This window comes from Nelusetta ayraudi, unplaced genomic scaffold (genome assembly GCF_046127955.1).
Source record: "Nelusetta ayraudi isolate G7.1 ecotype Tasmania unplaced genomic scaffold, CSIRO-AGI_Nayr_v1 ptg000135l, whole genome shotgun sequence".
NCBI lineage: Eukaryota > Metazoa > Chordata > Actinopteri > Tetraodontiformes > Monacanthidae > Nelusetta > Nelusetta ayraudi.
The window spans coordinates 1,273,286-1,295,212 of NW_027466185.1; the positions used below are offsets into that span (position 1 = coordinate 1,273,286).

Sequence of the window (21,927 nt, forward strand, 5' to 3'; positions counted from 1 at the left end):
AAAGTCCAACAGAGTTATAGCGCAACGATGTGCAAGCTAGCAGTGGAGGCACAGCTGCACTGCTAGCTTGCATGCTTTACTCTTCTTTATTCTTTTCTTCTGTTCTTCTCTATTTTGCAATCATAAAAAATAGGGTTTTGACTCGAAGCTCCCAAAGTGGCTGCGCAATAACTTGGACTTCGAACTCGAGCAATCGAGCCTGTCTTGGAAGGGCGGCCGGGCCAAAGGAAAAGCCTGAAGGGGTGGGATCTGGATTGGAATCATGCCAATACTGCACCTAATTTACATTTACTTAAAGGAGGAATCCTAAGATGGCTGCCACTGTTTTTCTCTGCTCAGAGGCCTTCTACAATCCATCAAAAAACACCTAAACAAGGTGCCATCCTTTCTAAATTAAATCATTGCTGTGAACAAAGTATTGATTCCTACCTATACTTTTGGATTTTTTTGTTTCGAATGCAAGGACGGGATCCTGTAAGCTACTGGAAGTTGGCAACAGAGCTGTGTTGAGCCTATCCAGAGTATACTTTTCACTTATTATTATTTTTCCCCGATATATTCAAAACAAGATGTCAACTAACATCAAAAAGTTGACAGAGGAAATGAAGGAGATGAAAAATTCTCCAACTCTATGTGTAAGGAAATCAGCACAGTAGTGAAGCAACAAAAAACCCTCACGGGCCTCGTGGAGGAGATCCGTGAGCTGAAAATAATCATCACACAAAGGGACCAGAGGATTGAGTTGCTGGAACAAAGAGTGGACGACTTTGAGCAGTACTCCCGAGCTGATGACCTTCTAATCACTGGACTGGAGAGTAAACATCAAAGCTATGCCAGGGTTGCTGGCCCAGCCGGTGACCAACAAGGTGAGGATGCACCATCTGAGAAGCTGCACACCTTGGAGAAAGAAGTTGTTCAATTCCTGACGAGTAAAAACATTCATCTGGAGAGTCACCAGCTCTCAGTTGGCCACACTCCACCCCGTAAGGACAAGAAAACCAATTCCACAATTGTGATAAAATTTGCGAGTAGGAAGCACAAGGTGGCAGTGTTGAGGCAAGTCAAAAAACTTAAAGGCACTGGGGTGAATTTAAATGAGCGCATGACGAAGAAAAATGCTGAAATAGCAGAAAACAAAGCAAGATCCAGGCAACCTGGACAAGGACTGGAAAGGCGTACATCTGATTAAATGGACCCCCAGAGCAAGCTAAAGTGGAACCGTTTTTTCTCTCTCTCTCCTTTTTCTTTTTTATTCTGCTGTGATTTGTTTAGAAATCTGTGTGTATTTAACTTTCAAGAAAAAATATAGGATCTAGATTACTTTTGTTTAATGACTGATAAGAGTCAGGCTTTCTTTAAGCTCTGACTACACAGAACAAAGAATCTATGATTTTGAAAATGATGTGGATCCAGAGAATCATGTGGTTAGTCACATCTATGACTCCTGTAGATATTATACTGATGAACATCTTAATGATAGTGTTGAGCTCGACAATACTTTTTCATTAATACATTTCAATTGTAGAAGCTTTCCTAGAAATTTCACAAAAATCAAGGAGTTTTTGGACCCACTTAAAAATAGATTGAAGTTGATAGCTCTGTCTGAGACATGGATGAACAAAGAGAAGGATATTGATTTGCATATTAATGGTCATGATTTATATGTCACCAATAGAGCTAATAGGAGTGGAGGGGTGTGGCTCTTCATATTGACAGTAACTTAAAATGTAAAGCTGTGGAATGCTTAACAACTGTAATTGGTGATGATTGGAGTGCATCACTGTGGAAATTGAATTAGAAAGGAGAAACTTGGTGGTTGCATGTGTTTAGAGAAAACCAGGATCAAATATAGAGATACCTTTAAAGAAAGTCTAGAAGAATAAATGAAATATTTGAACATCAATAAATCACTAATATTCTGTGGCAATTTTAACATCGACCTTTTAAAGCCATCTACACATAAGCAAACTCCAGACTTTCTGGACACATTGTACAGTAGAGGGCTGTACCGTGCTGATTACAAAGCTCAGCCGAGTTAACTGATAATATTTTCACAAATGTTCTGGAAAATAGCATAAATAGTGGCCTTGTGATAAGTGATACAAGTGACCATCTACCTGTATTTGCAACATTTAATTATAAACTACAGCAAAAACATATAGATATAAAAGAATGTGGACTGATGACCAAATGAATGCCTTTAGAAATGATCTGTTGAAACAGAGAACAGATGAAGTAAATATTGCATATGATCCATTCTTAAACTATTATCTAGCTCTTTATGATAAACACTGTCCAATATTTTTATGTAAAACGTAAAACGTACTTAACAAAAAACCTTGGATAACATAAAGTTTACAAAATGCATGCAAAAAGAAAAACAAACTTTATTGAGACTTCATGAAATCTAGAACAGAAACTGCTGAAATAAAATATAAGGTGTCCAAAAATAAACGAATATATTGAGAAAGGCAAAAAAAAGGAATATTATAATACAATTATAAAAGAAAATTTAGGGTACATCAAGGGTACATGGAACATTCTAAATAGTTCAATTGGTTCCAAGTTTAGAACAACAGACATACCCCATCACTTCGTTAAGGACAATAAGGTGGTTAAAAACATGAACCAAGTGGCAAATTAATTTAATTCTTTTTTTTGTAAATGTTGGGCCTAATTTGGCAAATGGCATAAAAAAAATATCATGGTTAATCAGAAAGGGGAAAATAAGGTGATACAGTCAATGTTCCTTGGTGAGGTGCGTGAGAATCAAATTACTTTTGTGGTGGCTAAAAGAAAACAAAAAAAAGGGACATCGACTGATAGTGATGTCATAGTAGGGAACATCCTAATAGTTTATTGATTAACTCAGGGTTATTTAATCTTACAGAGACAATAGAACAATAGACACGGCTAATTATCTTCAAAGCCAGCAACAGAGTTTTGCTGGAAAACCTGCAAAAGTTATTTGTGTTTACTTCAGAAAATGAAAATCATATAAAATTTAATTTTAAGCACTAACTGGCTCGGACCACTTTGAAACAAATGTGTGTTTCAGTTGTTGTGGTGAAAATATGGACTTCCCAACAAATGGATTTGAAAGGTTGCACAGATATTATTCATTTTCATTCATTCATCTTCCATACCCACTTCTTCCTGAGCTCAGGGTCACGGGGGTCTGCTGGAGCCTATCCCAGCTGTCTTAGGGTGAAGGCAGGGTGACACCCTGGACAAGCAACCATTCACACTCACATGCACACCTACGTACAATTTAGAGTGTTCACTTGACCTCACATGCATGTTTTTGGAGTGTGGGAGGAAGCCGGAGAACCCGGAGACAACCCACACAGACAAAGGGAGAACATGCAAACTCCACACAGAAAGGTCCCAGGCCCAGAATTGAACCCACAACCTTCTTGCTGTGAGGCGGCAGCGCTAACCACTGCGCCACCGTGTCACCCGTTATTCATTTTAAATGTACAAAAGCAGAAAAAAGTCAATATGCACTTGAAACATAAACTGGATTATTGATCAATGTTTTTGTATTATTACTATTGAGCTTAAAAACATGTACTTGTGTGTTTTGTTACATTCAAAGTCAGCGTGTAGTTAGTGTAGGCTAGTGAAAATCAACTGTATGGGATATCAGACCATCTTTTGGTTCTTTTTTGTTGTTTTTTATTGTTTGAATAGGGGGCAGACAAATGCAAGAAATGTTTTCTCCTTGCTGATCTTTTCCAATCATGGAATCATCATGTTGATTTGAAGGTGTAGAGTGTGTATGTACAAATTATGTTGTCCACCTTCATGAGGGGAATAAATAAATAAAGTGAAATGTAAATGAAAATGGGTCTGCGGTGAAGACAAAATGGTTTCACAGGAGTTTGTAGGACGGAAGCCAAAACAATGGCAGAGCACAGGAGCCCTCACACCTGAAAACTCACTCACGGTGTCTTCGGGTGCAGCGAGCACCGAACCCAATGCAGTTAAAGCAACCATTGCAATATTGCAATGAGTATTTAAAGGTTGTCGGAACGTAATGTTCTCTCATGTCTCACACAGGAAACGATGTCCAGACAGGTCACAAATAATTTGTAGAAAAAAAACAATACACCTCCTTTAAATGTCAAATTTTACAAAATTCATCCTGTTGACAATATGTATTGCTCAACTGTCAGCAACCCGTCCATAATTTATGCCTTTGGCTTGACTCTGCTTTACAGAGACTGCGTGATAAAACACTCAAGGTGTTGGGCACCAGCTCCCTGTGATGTCACAAAAGGCACTGACAACAACAACAGCACCCAGCCTCTCGATCGTCACCTCGCAGCTGCCTCGTTTCTCTTCCTTGCCCAGACACGAGGACATATCATGCAACAAAACAATCGCTTTGTTGAGAGGGAGCTGTAGAGCAAACGGTTTGGGGGGTAAGGCTGAAAACAAAGGGCTAAACACTGTTCTCTGGACATCCACTGATGCTTTAGGTTAAATAAATATCTGAAGCTGCTAACAGAGCCGCCCGGGGAAAAAAAAAACAAATAAAACAAAACTGAAAAAAAAAAAAACATCCAATGGGTCCTTTAACTTACACATTTAAAATAGCAGTTTTCAATATATACCTTGGCTTTCTGCCAATGTGGATGCTCTTGGCTTACATACAACAAAAAAATAATAAAAACTGATCAAACTGAAATATATTAGCTGGGTGTACGCTGCTGAGCAGAATTGATCTCCTCCTCCTCCTCCTCCTCCTCCTCCTCCTCCTCCATCCTCTCCTGCTGAGTGTGTGGAGCTGAAGTGGCGCTGCAGAGACATGGCAGCCTCCAGCAGGGAATCCCTGCTGCACGCACACACACACACACACACACACACACACACACACACACACACACACACACACACACACATTCCTTGCGTGTGTATGCATCAGTCAGACACAGACAGTCATTCTCACACAAGGCGACACGCACTGCAGCTCGCCTGCAGGTCAGCCTCCTCTCCTCATGATCGCAACCGAAACGATCCGCCGCTCATTGTGCGGACACGGGCAAGTTTCTCCCCGTCACACCGCAAACCCGCGAAAGGAGCGCAACGTGGAGTATAATGAAGCCGAGGAGATGCGAGGTTTACCTGAGCTGTGGGCTGCCACTGACGACGACGACGAAGAAGAGAAGTCGGATGATAAACCTTTTCTTTCTTCTTCTGCGTGCGGCTGCTCCTGCTGCTCTGCTTCTTCTTCTGAGCGTAGGGCCGCAGTCCTCTCAGCATCCGAGTCAAGCCGCTATCCTTCTCTCCTCCTCCTCCGTCTCCAGCTCTCTCTATTTCACAATGCATGCCGGGAACGTGAGGGGTGTGGCATGATCCATCACCGCAGTCAGTCGGTGATGCCGATTGGCCGAGGAGGGAAATTAAGAAAGCAATGTCGTTCTAATTTAAAGGGATGTTTTTCACAAATAAATTAGCATGTGGAGTGTGGGGCGGCAAACCCATTAGAGCACCCTTTGTGACATCACACAGGCCCACTTCCAGAATTGTGTATTTCTCAATGGACACAGATGGAATCAAATACAAAACAGCACTTTTCTGCTTTCTGAGTTGACTGATTAAAAACAAATCCGCCTTGAAAGTTATTTGGGCACATTTTACATGGTTGCTGTTGTGCCTTACCCCCGAAAACATTAACGTTAATCACCTTCTAAACTTTTTTTCTTATTATTATTTTTTTTATTTGGCATACTGACCTTTGAATTACCTAAGAATGACAAGATTCTGCACCTGCACATAGTTTTGTTCATTTGCGCTGTGGTTCTCATGTTGCAGGCTGGAGCATGGGCGCAATATTTGCAAAAAAAAAAATCCCTATCTATATATATCTTTATAGATATAGATAAAACATATAGATATAGATATATATATTTATCTGTCTGTCTGTATCTATCAATACATAGCTAGATGCACAGACACACAGAATAGAATAAATCTCACCTCTTCACACTTGTGATTATTAGAAAATTTCACTTAAAAAAAAAAAAAAATCATGCCCCCAGGCAAATAAAAACCTGACTCACTACCGGTCACCCTTGGGCTGTGCTGCCAAGGCATTCCTCATTCCTCCACTGGCGGGAACTGAAGTATCATGACTCAGCACAAACACAAAGCCAAAAAAAAAGGCAAAACACCAGTGTGGGATGGAGGGAGGAGGGGCGCATACAGAACAGACGGGAACCGTTAATTTTTAATTCATCTGCTGTTCATATGCAGGGAAAATGGGATTTCACAATAAAAATGGAGCCTGAAAGCACCATCCAGGCGGCGGCTCTGGAGATTTTGCCCTGCCTACCAGGAAATGACAGCCTGGGCAAGAAATAGCAGCTGCCTCAGGGCGCACACCAGACAGGAAGTGGCTGCTCTGGCTGGTTAATGTCAGTGGATTGTTGTCACTGGATGGGCTGCTGCATCCAGCAGGGCCCAGCTGCACGTCCCTATTGGCCCGGTCCGTCCTAATGGGAGGGGCACGCATAATGAAGCTTGCGGGGCAGAGAAATGGATGCGGCAGACGTTACGAGCAAATCAATTGTGCCTTCAAAATCTACTGAGATGATTTGTTTTGGATTTTCTCCCCGACAAATGTGAGCCAAATTCCAAGACTGAACACTTTCAGGTGGAATTGTAAGACATCCTTTGGCACACACAAATCACACACATATATACATGCATATTTATATACGGTATATATATATACACACACACAGACACACACACACACACACACACACACACGTATGATACAGTTAGGTCCAGAAATATTTGGACAGTGACATCTTCATGATTTGGGCTCTGCATGCCACCACATTGGGTTTGAAATGAAACATGTAGCGTGGGCGTTATGCTATCTAAGATGCAATAAAAGAGAGATTTAAGGTTCGGCTGCTGTAGTGGAGAGTATATATATTGCAGAACGTAGAGAGAACATGAACAGACAAAATACATAAACATTAGCAGTTAATATCATAAACCATGCCTGGAAAAAAATAATCAATTCAATCACACGATTTGAGACAGGGAAAAAATACCCACAGCATCCATGTCATTATGCATGACCCCCAAACAAAGAAAATTTAAAGTTCATTTTGCTGGTGCAAAATAAGCTCGCTCACAGTTCCACAGCCCGATGATGCGCTCCGTCACATGACCACGTGACGCCATACTCAACACAATCACGTAGCAAGATTATTAGGAATAATAATATTAGAAATAAGTATATAAGCTTTAGGCAGTTTTTTTTTAGTAAACAGTGTAGGGATTGAACAAAAATATATAATGAAACATATAGGAATTATAGCTATTTCTATACAAATGCTACTCATTTCAGGGGCTCAAACGTAATTGGACAAATAAACATAACCCTAAGTAAAAAGTTGCATTTCAATATTTTGTTGAGAACCCTTTGCAGGCAATGACTGCCTGAAGTCTGGAACCCATGGACATCACCAAACGCTGGGTTTCCTCCTTTATGATACTTTGCCAGGCCTTTACTGCAGCCGTCTTCAGTTGTTGCTTGTTTGTGAGACGTTCTGCCTTACGTTTTGTCTTGAGCAAGTGAAATGCATGCTCGATTGGGTTGAGATGTGGTGATTGACTCGTCCATTACAGAATATTCCACTTCTTTGCTTTAAAAAAAAACTCCTGGGTTGCTTTTGCAGTATGTTTTTATCATTGTCCATCTACTGTGAAGCGCTGTCCAATCAACTTTGCTGCACTTGGCTGAATCTGAGTAGAAAGTATAACCCTATACACTTCAGAATTCACCCAGCTGCTTCTTTCTTTTGTCACATCATCAATAAACGTGACCCAGTGCCATTGGAAGCCATGCATGCCCATGCCATCACACTGCCTCCACCATGTTTTACAGAAGATGTGGTGTGCTTTGGATCATGAGCTGTTCCAATTATTTTCCAAACTTTCTTCTTCCCATCATTCTGGTACACTTTGATCTTAGCATCATCTGTCCAAAGAATGCTGTTCCAGAACTGGGCTGGCTTCTTCAGGTGTTTTTTTTTTTGGCAAAGTCAATTCTGGCCTTTCTATTTTTGAGGCTGATTAATGGTTTATTGTGGTGAATCCTTTGTATTTACTCTCATGAAGTCTTCTCTTCATGGTAGACTTGGATACTGATACACCTACTTCCTGGAGAAGTACAACATCCACTCAAGTGTTCTTTACTTGAGTGGATGTTGTGAAGGGGTTTTTCTTCACCATGGAAAGGATTCTGCGATCATCCACCACTGTTGTCTTCTGTGGACATCCAGGCCTTTTTGAGTTCCTAAGCTCACCAGTGCACTCTTTTTTTCTCAGAATGTACCAAACTGTTGAATACTCCTAACATTTCTGCTATCTCTCTTATGGATTTCCTTTTTTTTTTTTTCAGCCTCAGGATGGTCTGTTTCACCTCCATTGAGAACTCCTTTGACCTTATGTTGGGTGTTCACAGCAACAGCTTCTAAATCCAAATGCCACACCTGGAATCAACTCCAGACTGTCTAACTGCTTAATTGATGACAGGTTAGAAGATGACCACCTTTATTGATGCCACGGTGGGGAAATTTGCATAATTACAGCAGCAGCAGCAAAAAAAAAAAAAAAACCTACAGTGCAAAAGATCAAGAATTTTATTAACTAAAGATAGACACAAATAAAATATATGTTGGTACAAACAGAAAAATAAAGAGCCAGATATTCACATATGAAGAGCTACATGTAAATTAATGAGGGAAGAGCCCATTCATCCTCGTTATTTTTATTGCAGCCTCCTGAGTCAATTGTCCAATTACTTTTGGTCCCTTGAAAGAAAGGCGGCTGCGTATTCAAGAGCTGTAATTCCTAAACCCTTGCTCCAGTTTGGATGTGAATACTCTCAAATTGCAGCTGAGTCTGCACTTTAGACCCTTGATTATACATTGTATCCTGAATATGTTTTTGTAAACAGCTAAAATAACAAAACTTGTCTCTCTGCATGTTGAAGCCAGAGTCAAAACATGAAAGGATCTAAATCTCATCGTAACACTTCGCTCCCCCTGCTACAAAACCGAGGGGAAAGCCACTCGGTCCTCCCCCCCGCCCTTTAAATGGCATAAGATGATCAGTCTTTTTTTTCTGTTTTGGTGATTTGCCTTTGGTCAACAGAAGCGCCGGCGGCTGTATCGATTATTTTAGAGACGCCGCCTCAGTTCACTCAAGTGCAGCCTGACTGCCGTTGGCATTTTCCATTCCCGTCTTTCTCTTGGACAAACCATATAACTCAGAACGAGGGAGAGAGAGAGAAGAAAAACAGGTTATAGGTGCAGCAGAGAATGACATTTATTTTTCAATGCACAAAACCAATGTTGTTTGAAACCAGTGGAATTAGGGTAAAGGCGATACAAAAGAACAGGGACTCTGAGTTAAGGACAAAGACAGTCATCAGCACACTGAGACGGCACTGCCTTTGGTCGAACATCTGAATTTATGAACAGAACAATGACAAAAATTATGCTAAAAAAACAATTAAAAATTACCAATGCAGGGGCCAAACAGGTGTGTATTTGTATTCTTTCTTTACATTTTTGCCTATACATCAAATCCATTCATCCATTTTAAATCAAGTTTTTGAGGGGTGGTTCCAAGATTTCGGTCAATTCTTCCATTGGCCCCTACAGTCATCTGAGTCAGTGCATTCCCTTAAATTATCAGCGTCTAGCGTTTGGAGTTGTTGGATTGTGTATTTGATGAGTACCTGCAAAACCTCTCTCCAATCTCAAAACAACAGCCACTGATGAGTGAGATGCATCTACTTAAATGACTGATGGGATTAATGTAAGAAGCAAATTTGCCAAAAACGTTACTGAAAAATGCAATTACACCTTCCTGTTGGACTGCCCGCTATGACCAATGTCCAATATATCGCACCCAAAAAACCTGAGTGGAAACCATCACGAGGTCACCTTTCCATTCGTTGTGCAGACAAAAAAGGTAAAACTGAGTAAATAAATGGCATGACGCACATGGGCACCCCCGAAGTTCGCCCCCTAAGCAATGACGCAGGGCTGCGAAGGTGACTGTTGGGGCGTGTTCGCCTTGTGAGCTACCGAGCTGACTTGAGATGTCGAGGTGGCGTTCTGATTTGACTGTTGTGTGCTTTTTGCTTTCTTAGCCCTCACCACTGCAGCAGCAGTAGCAGCAGTAACAGCACCAACACCACCAAAGGCAACAGCAGCAGCACCAACACCACCACCACCACCACCAACAGCAACAGGAGCAGCAGCACCACCAGTACCAGTTTTCGGGAGTTGGTACTGCAGCAGGTACTCTGGGTAGATCTGTTGCCTCTCGAAGATGACATAGATGGAGGGATTGGCGACGTTGTCGACGCAGCTATCGAACAAGCTCATGCCCCCTTTGTCTTTGTGTGGAGGTCTGACATAGTCCGGTGAGCCCTCGGTGAACTCTCCCACCAGCAACCGCGCCAGGAACATGGACTTGACGTCGGACTCGTTGGTGAAGTGATTGGAGTATTTGGCATCCCGAGCAAAGTAGCTCCCTAAGTTCAGAGACAGAGATACATGACGATACAAAATGTGAAGCCAAAATGTTGCAAGATCGGATTGTTGCGTACCCCCTTTTGGGTATTCAGCTTTAACCACCACATCTAGCACATTCAATTGCATATCAACACCCAGCACTTCGGATCGCATGCAATGGTTGCCTGTTGGGATTTTTTTTTTAGACCAATCAAGTCCTGTTGTAATTAACAAGAGTTCACTCAAATTCACAACATAAAACATGACACAGTTCCTCTGGAACTACAATCCAAAAGGTCATCCACCCCCAAATGCTTCTTGCCACAGGTGCCTTGACCACAGTTAGAGACCTCATCCATGTAACCAGATCAATGGGGTTACATACAACGTGTTATCAGAGAGATTTTCACCCTACCACAAATAAATTAGTTTAACGAGCATTTCTGGTACAATATTAAGATTTTATTTTTTTTTTCTAAATTTGAACATAAATGTAGATGCTGCTTCCGTTCCTTTGCTCAGCATCCTATTCTATGCAATGTGTTTTTGTGTATTTTTTTTGAGTTGAACTATGGCTGGATAGGTGCCATAGTGAACCGGCGTGACCACACACATATTGGCTAGAATGGAAAACTGCCGGCTGCATGATCTGGTGTAATTAGAAGGTTAGATTAAATAAAAATAATGTGCAATCCCTGCAACTCACCACCAGGGCAGATCTAATTTTTTTTTTGCTTCACTTTTGTGAATATTTTGAGGACATGGATTTCCAGTACAGCTTTGAAAAATATTTAAGAAACTGCCAAACTAAAATTTCACTGGCTGTTTCCCTAAGTACCAAAGGCTGAAGATATTTCAACTCCAACAAATGGATTTTTGCAGCGTAATCTCAAAGGTTAATTTCTTTGTCAGCTCACCTTTGCCATAAGAAGTTCCGTGAACGCCACAGAGTCTCCAGTCAAAGTTGCTGTGGCAAATGACATCCACATGTTTATTGTCAGTGCCGTGAAACAGCTTCTTCTCCGTCACATCACAGCCCCTGTTGTTGTTCTTCATGTGGCTTTTTTTTCTGAGTGCACACACAGACAGAAAGGTGTGAATGCACACAAACTCCAAGTTGATCACAAGTAACATAAGTGTAACTAATGCCAAGATGCGCAAAACAAATACATACAACTGATAGGTGTCCCACAACTGTTTGTTCTGAATCCTCTCAATTTTGACAATGATTCCCTTTTTTAGTGTTTTCAAGAAAAGAGCTTCAATCTCCTTGAATTCTTTTGAGGAGCACTGGACCGCAACTCGCTAGGAAAAAATGAACACACACACACACACACACAGACACACGTTAGAGATGTAGAATTTTTTTATTTGAATGAAGAATGTATCTGTATTTTTCTGCAGTCCTCTTGAGACAAACACACAGTGGAGCCCACACCTGACCATTGGAGAACTCATGATAGCAATGAATCCAGATTTCACAATGTCAAATTCCAGAAATGACCTGAAAATGTGTAGGATTAAAGTCCCTACCTTATATCCTGTTTCTGGGACCTGTGTTTTGTCCCAGTGACTCGGTATGTCGCCAAAACTTGCTCGAGAGGGATTCTTCCTGTAGGAAGAAACACCATTATGGTCACAATCTGTATTATGTGAAATTTTCTTAAGCGTCGGAATGTGGCGCCTGACATACGTTGCCATGCTCGCTTTGACCTCGACTGTGGAGACGAACCTCGGTCGTCTCCTTACATTCCTCTTGGTGCCATACTGCTTGTTTGACTGTTTCATGTCTGGAAAACAACGATGATTATTATTATTATTATTATTATTATTATTATAATAACAAAAAGCTCAGATGTTTCCTGAGCGTGCTGTTCCGACTACTCAGGTATGTCAGGGGAACTCACATTTAAAGTTGAGAGAATACGTCTGGGAGCCGGCTTTGAATTCCACAGCATCTGTGGCATTGTTCAGGAACTTTTGCTCTAGCTGCGGACTGTTCACATCTACCGTCAAGTCATATTCATCATCCGGCTGCGGGGGAACAACCTCAGTTACAATACAACATTTAACAAAAAAACATAGTTGTTGCAACGGCAAAGATCGCTGGCTATGGGCGTTTATGTCAAGTCATAAAGGTTTTATAACTTTTTCTCGGGGCCTGCAGCAGCACCCTTCTGTGGACACTGCGGGTTCTGCATTAAGCAACGATAAATCTTAAGTTTACTGCCTTTCAAGTTTAATTCTCACATTTCTGTGAAGGAAATAAAATACTCATTTAAAATAATCAGCTGAACATTTTCCGTTTATTCCAATTTTATTTTTTACCTTGACTTGCACAGACAGGCATGAATCTTTATCCTCGAGATGCTGGAACAACGTCACCATGTCAGAGATTTTAGCATCCACTTTAAGGGCACACTCTTTGCAGATGGGAAATCCCTCTTCCAACATGACCGACGGGTCATCTTTCACCGAGCCGAAGTGTATCGACACTGTTGGCTTAATGCTCTTGTCCCTTTGGACGAATTTGGGAACAATTTCATTCTTCTCTGTCATTTCTAGATTAAGAAAACTTGACTCTGATCTACCAGCAACTACGCCGACAAATGGCCAATGTCTTGACGGCCGTTTAAGATGGTGGGGGAATCAAAAATGCTGCGGTTGGTTGAAGCCCGAGGACTTGGCAGCGTCCCCGCACACTTTGCAAAGGGAAAGAGCGAAAGCTGGCCGACACGGCTGCTAACTGCTATAAAAGTGAAGGAACAGAGTAACTATGTTCAAATAAATCCACAGTATGACTTTAATCTAGAGATTGAGGGCAGGAATGTCTCATGGAATGCTTGAACTACAAAGAAGAGCAGTACAACTTGACTCAGAGCCTTTAAGGCTGAGGCCATTAAAGATCATACTGATCTTTTCATCTGAATTACGAAATAATAGGACAGAGAACTAAACAAGGTTTTTGTATCACAGTGAGAAACAAAAATAATCTGAATGCCACCTTGCAAGCAGTGATCGATTTTTCTGCTGCTCGGGTCTTATTGAACACATTGCTGTTGCTAAGCGTGCTAAATCATAACAACAGCCTGCAAGAGAGGCGACAGACACACCTGAGGATCGATAGCGTGAAGTTTATGGAAAGCAACACCAGCTGCCCTTCTGTTTTTTACAGCACATGAGCACATAAATGAAAGTGGTGACATATTGCCATTCATGCACAAGACTAAATAAGTCCTGCATTTATTTAGAAAATGTATAAAAAAAACCAAACACCTACCATTACAATTACCATTTTACGTTCTTGTCTAAATAGTTCAGGAACGTAGCTTTGAATTATTATAGATGAAAGGCTCCAGAGTTTGGGCGTGCAGAAGAAAATACAATACAAATTCTTAGGCTATGCTGAAGTCACTTTAAAGCGAAGGCAGCAAAAGTATTCATATTCTGTCCTTATAAGTACAGAGACTTGTCTGAAAAAATACAAAAGGTAAAAGTACTTTGTTACTCAAGTAAACGTAAGAAAGGACAAGTTTTGAAATGTACATAGGTAAAAAGTATACACACTGTATCCCCCGCCTTAAATGGTCAATCCTGCAGTCCTGCCTTTACCATGTCGTATTGTATTTGTGCTGCATATGTTTGGATGGGGTTTGCACAATTTTGTTGTACATGCTTATGTGTTGCAATGACAATAAAGCAGTCAATCAATCTATCTATCTATCTATCTATCTATCTATCTATCTATCTATCTATCTATCTATCTATTTATCTGTCTGTCTGTCTGTCTGTCTGTCTATCAATCTACCTATCTATCTATCTATCTATCTATCTATTTATCTGTCTGTCTGTCTGTCTGTCTGTCTATCAATCTACCTATCTATCTATCTATCTATCTGTCTGTCTGTCTGTCTGTCTATGTCTGTCTGTCTGTCTATCTATCTATCTATCTGTCTATCTATCTATCTGTCTATCTATCTATCTGTCTGTCTATCTATCTATCTATCTATCTATCTGTCTATCTATCTGTATGTCTGTCTGTCTGTCTATCTATCTATGTATCTATCCATCTATGTAGTCTGTCTATCTATCTGTCTGTCTGTCTGTCTGTCTATAATCCAGTTTTATATTGAACTACACATCAGCATAGTTAAAATAGCTCCACTTCAAGCAACAACTATAACAATGAGTGAAATCATTTGAACAGAATCCATATCTTTTAAACAAAATAGTAACCAGCCAAATGTAGGGAGTAAATGAAGTACAGATATCTGACAGATCTACTTAAGTCCAGAAACAAAGTATCTGTACTCTTACTTTCTACCTCTGCTTGCAAGAGGTTCTTAAATATGAGTAATAAAAATATACATACAAATCAGCTGAACCTCTTTCCATAAGAGGGCAAAACACGAAGCCTTTAAGAATGATCAAGATTAATGTGAACAATGGTTTGCTTGCAATACACATTAATACCATTAGATGGCACCAATCATACATGTTGGGCTTCTAAATAATCGATAGCAAGGGCTCAGCACTAGAAATTGCAGTTCCAGATTTCACTGCAGCTGAACTTTTACAGAAGCCTCTTTTTTCCATCAGTCAAGCCCATTTTATAAGTGTGGCAACTAGACAACACGCAACCTGATTGCTGCCTCCTCTGCTGCTAATCTCTCCAGGGAGACGCCGCCTCGCAGTCTGAGCTGGCGATTTTCACGTCGAGAATGTGAGCGTGAAAGCGGAACCGCCAAAGATGAGATTAAAATTTTGCTGAAAAGCATGTTTAGTGTCCTTAAGACACAGTGGGGAGGAAACAGGGTTGAAAGAGAAAACAGGAGAGTGAGGCGTTGCGGGGTTGCGTACACAAAACGTAATGCTCAGTTTAGCGCAAATTTAGTAGAAAGTGCGCGGGAGGGGTTCACGACTGGTTTTACAAACAAAGACATTTTTACAATCAAAGTCTCTGCCAGACAGACCAGATTGCCAAGGATGCCATTGGACTGTAATTTATTAATATGTATGTGTAAAGTTGAACAACTTCTCACTCTTCTTCCTGTACCTTTTTTGGGTCTGTTCTTTTGATTTTACTCTGGGTGTTCATGTGTGACGTCCCACTCGGCTGCACCAACGACACCTGAAGTTTTAATGCGTGACTTCCTATGTTCTAACCAATGTGTTCAGTAGAATTTATTTAAAACAACAACAACAAAAAAGAAATCCAGACTGCAGTTACTTACAGATCCGTACAGGTTCCATTCTTTCAAGTCATCCTCCCAGTACCAAAGCCACTGAGTCGTGAGGATGTGGTCTGGCTTGAGCAAGGAATTTAAGGTAGAGAGTCGTCGCACTTTGTTCAGTCCACACATCATTGTGTCAAAGTGTACCACAAGGTTGCTGTTACTGAACACAGCAAAACAAGCAGCTATTAATTCATGGATTTTTTTTTCCAATTACAAAAGAAATTGTTTTATAGCATCATTAGCATTAGCAACAGCATCGTTTCATGTTATAATATGCAACGACACAGACCTTAAGTATGCCAAGCGATCATACACATAACTACCTTAGTTCAGATACCGCATAAATTGATTAGTCTGCGTGACAAATTAATTTAAGCCTTATCTGCCTCGAAAAAAGTGTGATAGAATACAAAGTGTAGATGCATACAGTAAAAGCTTTGACACAAAAAATAGCCGAAGACAAGTGTTTTAATGTTTATAATTGACATTTGTACATTTTGCTGTCCTGACTTTCGTCTAAAATGCTTAGTTACAGTCGAATTGTTAAAAAAAAAAAAAAAAACGAGTACTATTCACTGGGCAGATTGACACTATTGTTTCTAAAATAGGTTTCGTGGCTGACACTTACGAGGCGCAGGACATTAGCACTGTAAGGGAAGTACCTGTGCGTGATATTTGGGTCACAGTAGTCCCTCTCAATTCTCTCATTGTCGGGCATTGCGGTCCACTGATCATCTTGTCTCATCTCCCACCTGTAAGGCATCTTGTCATGAACCCAAGAACATTGCTCTAGGGACACAACAGACAATATCATTTAGAGCAGAACGTTAAGTGGCGGGAATCATGACTCCATGTTACACAGTCAACTGCCGGTGGTGATGGACTCACCGCCATTTAGGCACCTCCCTTTGATGTAGTACAGGCATATCTCAGTCTTATCTAGAAACGAACATTTTACATTGCGATTGGTGTTTCATATATATATTTTTTATAACGATTTACATTTTCCCTCTTGACACACAAAGATCCTGCCCGTATGTACCTTGCCTTTGCCTCTCTTTCGCCTCAGCGCTTTCGGCACCAGAGAGGCTACGGCCATCCGCTACAGGCCCATCGAAGTCCATGAGCTCCAAGACGTTGCAGGCGTCGGCGATGTCGTTGATGGAATGGGTTTGCTGCATGCGACTGTTGTGCCAGCTGCTGTGGTGGCTGCCCCGGCCCCGCCTTGCCACTCTCTGTGGGTTCCAGCCCCGTGTGGCGCTCTGGCCGCCCTCGCTGCTCTCGTCAGAGTCGTGGGAAGCCGCGTAGGACTGCGCGTTGCCGACCTCTTGCTCGTACAGGTCGACGGCGTGAAGGAGGTCGCTAGTAGAGCGCGTTTTCCCCTGCAGTGGCCTGGGGAAATCCCGCCGCCCTCTGAAGCCTCTGGCTCCCTTGTTCCCGAGGTGGCCGCCCCTCGCCGGCACCTGGTTCTTCCTGTCAAGGTACTTCAAGGCCTGTTTGTTGGCATAGATGGACTTCAGAGAGCCGAAGAACTCCGTGGGAAAGCCTTGGAGGGCCTTGAGTGGCTGCGCCGCGTAGAAATTGTGGCACCGGGAGCAGGCACAGTCGCGGTTCAGGAACTTTTCGCAGACATGCAGCCTCTTGCAATTGTAACCATCCTTGCACCGACCAAACTCCCCCTCGCCGTTGTTGTAATCGTAGCATATCTGCGTGCAGTTGGGGGCGACATGGGAGGAGGAGGTTGTGGTTTACCAAAGGCGTGCAATAGCAAATGCAAAGTCCAAATAAAGCTGTCCTACGAAGTGTGCATACTGAGGATTGCGTCTGTTAAATAAATAAAACACCACGATCCAATCCATTTGGCACATTTGTCTTAATGAATGCGCATTAGTGGCTACGTATATAACCAATGGCAAAATGCCATTAGGACTGCTGCAGACACTAAATTAGGTTAGGTTAGGTTAAGCGAAACACCCTTTTTTCCCCAAATGGCACAAAATAAATTGGATTGGTCTGTTTGGAAGTTTAGAAACAAAAGTTTCACCTAATAGACTGCCATTTCTTAAGGCCACCCTGTTTCATCCTTTCCTTTTTGGCTTCCCCAAACTGACATGTGAAACCTAACTAGCAGAGAACTAGGGTTTAATGGCATTATCTCAAACAGCCTGCGGCCCATACTTACAGATGGGAGAATTTTGTTGTCGCTCTGCAGCAACAGCGTGCTCAGCTCGGCCCTGCTCAGGCCCTCCAGGCCGTGTTCCGTCAGCATCCTTCTGTTGTGAGGGGAGTGCAGGTCGTGGGAGAAGCTGCATCCTCTCCTGCCACTAATGCAACACATGTTGTGAGTCAAGAATGTCACAATGACCAGTTGTGATGCGCCGCTTAAAAAACGATAAGGTGCTGCAGGTCAACGGGACACTCAAGTGGACAGTGTTGTGTCCGAATGCGTTCAATGACCGTTCATGAATCTGTTCATATTTTGGGCGAACGTGAACGGACCGTTCTTTACGTGCGAATTGAACGCGTTGTTGTTGTACGCATTCATTCTGGCGTTTGTCAGTGCCGTTCAAAACTCTGTTCATGATGTGTGCCAGATGCCCAGAGCCTCCCAGGCGAAACCCCAGCTGAAACGCACCATAAACAGGCTTTAATATTTAGCGGAAAACCACCCAATCTGGCAACCGCAAGCTGCCTGTCCGTCTCTCGTCACAACAACATCCTGGTACACATGGACGAGGCAGCACTAGTAGCTCTGAACGCTCAGACTCATTTGACCTTTTGATAGATTTTTTTAATTTTATGGAAAAGTCAACGTCAACCCAGACGGACTGAAAATGTAAATGTTTAAAAGTTTTGCACTTTGAATATTGTACTTTGAGGTACAACCTCAGTTTCCCTCCCTTAAAGTACAGGAATGTCCCATATTTGATAATGAAATGGTGCGTCCCATTTTGAATCAATATGGGACGGGGTTGTCCTGTATGTCATTATTACGGGATCTTGGTCCCTATATATATATTTATTTTTTTTTTACATTTATTTTAAATCCAGTGAATGCAATGCGCTTTCGTACGTTTTCATAGAGTTTGCATTTAAAACTAGTCTACGTAGCTGCAGGCAATACCATTGCAGAACCCATTTACAACAAATGCATTCTCGCTGCATAGCTTGCATAGAGTAGGATAGGAATCAGGATCCCTTGTTCTTTTCAGCTTTATTTAATTACTTTGTAAACAGCCATCCGTCATGCACTTTATTGATTGTGTTGTAGAAACATATTCAATTAAAATATTTCAACATAATTTAAACATTCAACTTATTTCTAATGTCTATTTGTAACAAAGCAGTTCAAACTATGTAAACCATAGAATATTTTGAAACCCTATTTTAAGTTATGATTTACCACAACTGTTGAGTAGTGGATGGTCATGGACCTGAGCACTGCAGGAGGCTTTATTTTTTGAATGAAAGTTGGCAACACTGCTTGGTTCCGACCTCAGATTGTGTTGTGTGTTATGTAGGCACATCTTCTGGACTTTGTAGTTAACAGTAAAGCCTCCTATCATTTAGAACTTTCACCTTTATATTTGTATGCCTGGGCTGGTATATTTTCCCAGTAGTTGTTTAGGTTCCTTTTTAGTATGACTGAAATGGAATTTGATGTTAACTGTTTCCAGGTAGGTTTGGTAAAGTATAGAAATGAAAAGCATTTGCACCTTAAGGTCTGTCAGCTTGTTTTTTGTATTCATAATAAGGAGTCTAAAGACCATTCAAGCACCAAGTTTTTCCTCATGTTTATGAAAATATCCTCTAGAGATGAACGCTGCAGCTGCTACTAGTGTGGACTGAGAAATGTCAGTATTCTGAGGGCTGTCCTCTCAATGCTATTGTCAACCTGGTTGGATTATGATTCACAAAAATATATGAAGATTAAGCTGACATAGTGTTAAAATTGCTAAAAAAATAAAAATAAAATTGCTGTCTGTGGTTCTACATGGGCTCTGTCAATAATATTGACAAATAGTAGCTCATGGCAAAGTATTGGAGAAAAAAAAGAACTACATTTTGGGAACCAAGAACTTCAGTTCAAAATATGGAATTATGAACGATGAACTAAACTAGTTTATCTTAAAATGTGTAAACTGAACTTTGAACTAGTTCAGGTAGAAAGTGAACTTTCCCAACACTGTGAGTAGATGCGTGTTTTGAGGTGTCATTGGTCTTCCCTTTTACTCAAATTTAATGTGCCCCAAACACTAGACAGTAAAATGAAGAGTAAGGTTTGATCACTATTCAACATAACGTTTGTCGTGATAGCAACCACTTTAATGTTTCCTGTTTTAAAGTCCAAAAGAACCGGAGCTGCACATAAAATTATTTTGATATTAGAGGGGGTGAAAGATAAGAATTTAGAACTCTGGACAGAAACATGACCAGGCACTACCGTAGATGGCCACACGGCTATACTGCTCACCTATCTATGCTACATTTTTTTTTTTTTTTTTTTTTTTTACCCCTTTTGTTCCTCTCATTAATAACGTTAAGCAAAAAAATACAAAAAATACAAAAAATGTTAATGAGCCATTATTAACATTTATTGCCTTTTCTAACGTTATTAAGCACAATTTGTCCATGGATGTCTGTAAAACTACAGTCACCCTATTTTATTTTCTTGTGATGAATTTTTTGGGGTCTCCTTAAATGTCAATGTTTTGTTTTTTTGTTTTTCTTATAGTAGTTATGAGTTTTGAACGCAGCGTCCAAGTAGTCTGATCGCAACCACGGGTCTAGTGAACCTTGAACGCACCACACGCAATAAGGCCTGTCATTTTGAAGGCGATTAAATTTCAGTCAAATAACTCGGGTTGCCACCCGTCCCGTTTTCCCCAGAATTGTTTTTTTTTTTCACCACCTGTCCCGGGAAAAATAAAATCTCTCCCGGGACACAATTTGTCCCGTTTTGTTTTTTTTTGTTTTTTTAGGGAAAATGACAAGCCCTCATTTGATTTCCGTCTGTAGTCTACTCCCGTAAAATACGCGATTGTCCCATATTTGGCAACTAAAAAAAATCTGTCCCGTAATGAACTGATACGGGACGCACTGCACTTTGTCCCAACAAATCCCATTTGCGTCAGAAATAAAAGTGGATGATAAAAAAACAAACAATCGATATACTTGACGTCATGACCAGAGGGAATTTGATGACAAGAGCGGCAGAAGATGAGAAACTAACTTTGTGACGCATTTTGGACATAATATTACCTGGAGGTGCTGAACGGACAAGATCCGCTGATGAGGAATCGTTGACAAAGGTGAAGGCCACCGCAAGACCCGGGGCAGTCCCGTGGCTTCCTGCACAGTCTCAGGTTGGTCCTGGCTACCACCTTCGGCTGCCCAAACGGACAACAACACGCAAATTTGTCTTCATTTCTAATAATTTCCGACACAGTGGCGGTATCGCCAAGATTACATAGCAGCTCCTCGGTTAGAAACGCTCCCTGGTTGGCGCAGATGAACTTTAATATTTCTGACTCCATTACACACACACGGCTGGAAGAGCGGCTGCTACTACTGACTGAATGTGTTTAGTGGGGATCCGCTGTTGGTATCGTTTCTGAAGTTTGGAAACCGAAACAAAGCTTTTTCTTTCATGACGTCAGGGCCGCGCTACTAATTTTGCCCACGCGAGGGCGGCATTGTGTAGTAAAAGCTCATTGCATAACCCCCACGCAAACACAACACACTGAAAAGTGAGATGAACTGAGTGGGACGCACATCACATTTCGAGCTGTGAAATACATTCGAAACACGAAGAAATTTGTGGTGCAAAAGCAAGATAAATAAGAATTCACAATATAAAATAACATTAAAAACGTGTCTTTGGGATCGTCAGTGAGAGAACGTCCCAACTTTGGTGTCGACGTCTAAGTTGGTCTCAGCGCGACACTTCCGGGAAGCGACCAATTCTTTAAGAATTTTAACCTCCAAAACACCAATTTCGAGAGAATGGATTTGAAAGGAATGAAAGAAGCGCTTTTTGCTGGGGGGGTCTGCGCTGCTGTTGTGTGTCGTGTTGCAGCGCGACCCTCAACGACTTCCTGCTATGGGTTTCCCTTTAAAAGGGGGCAAGGCTC

General features: G+C 41.4%; 2 protein-coding genes across 2 annotated transcripts in view; both read right to left on the reverse strand.

The window, feature by feature from the left end:
- Positions 1–5,309, reverse strand: part of syn3 (synapsin III) — a 117,192-nt gene extending 111,883 nt beyond the window's left edge. Inside the window, exon 1 of the mRNA XM_076012088.1 lies at positions 5,131–5,309. The gene's annotated coding sequence lies outside the window, so the exon portion shown is untranslated. The remainder of the gene's footprint in view (positions 1–5,130) is intronic.
- Positions 5,310–9,830: 4,521 nt separating this feature from the next.
- On the reverse strand, positions 9,831–21,874 carry LOC142877438 (protein mono-ADP-ribosyltransferase PARP12). Its single transcript, XM_076012082.1, has 12 exons — positions 21,056–21,874; positions 17,976–18,111; positions 16,836–17,499; positions 16,682–16,732; positions 16,456–16,582; positions 15,791–15,953; positions 12,464–12,590; positions 12,250–12,346; positions 12,090–12,168; positions 11,731–11,861; positions 11,474–11,625; positions 9,831–10,576 (listed from the first exon to the last, which is right to left on the reverse strand). Exons 1-12 carry the CDS (start codon positions 21,328–21,330, stop codon positions 10,065–10,067), a joined length of 2,514 nt encoding a protein of 837 aa, XP_075868197.1. The 5' UTR covers positions 21,331–21,874; the 3' UTR covers positions 9,831–10,064.
- Between the last annotated feature and the right edge of the window lie 53 nt (positions 21,875–21,927).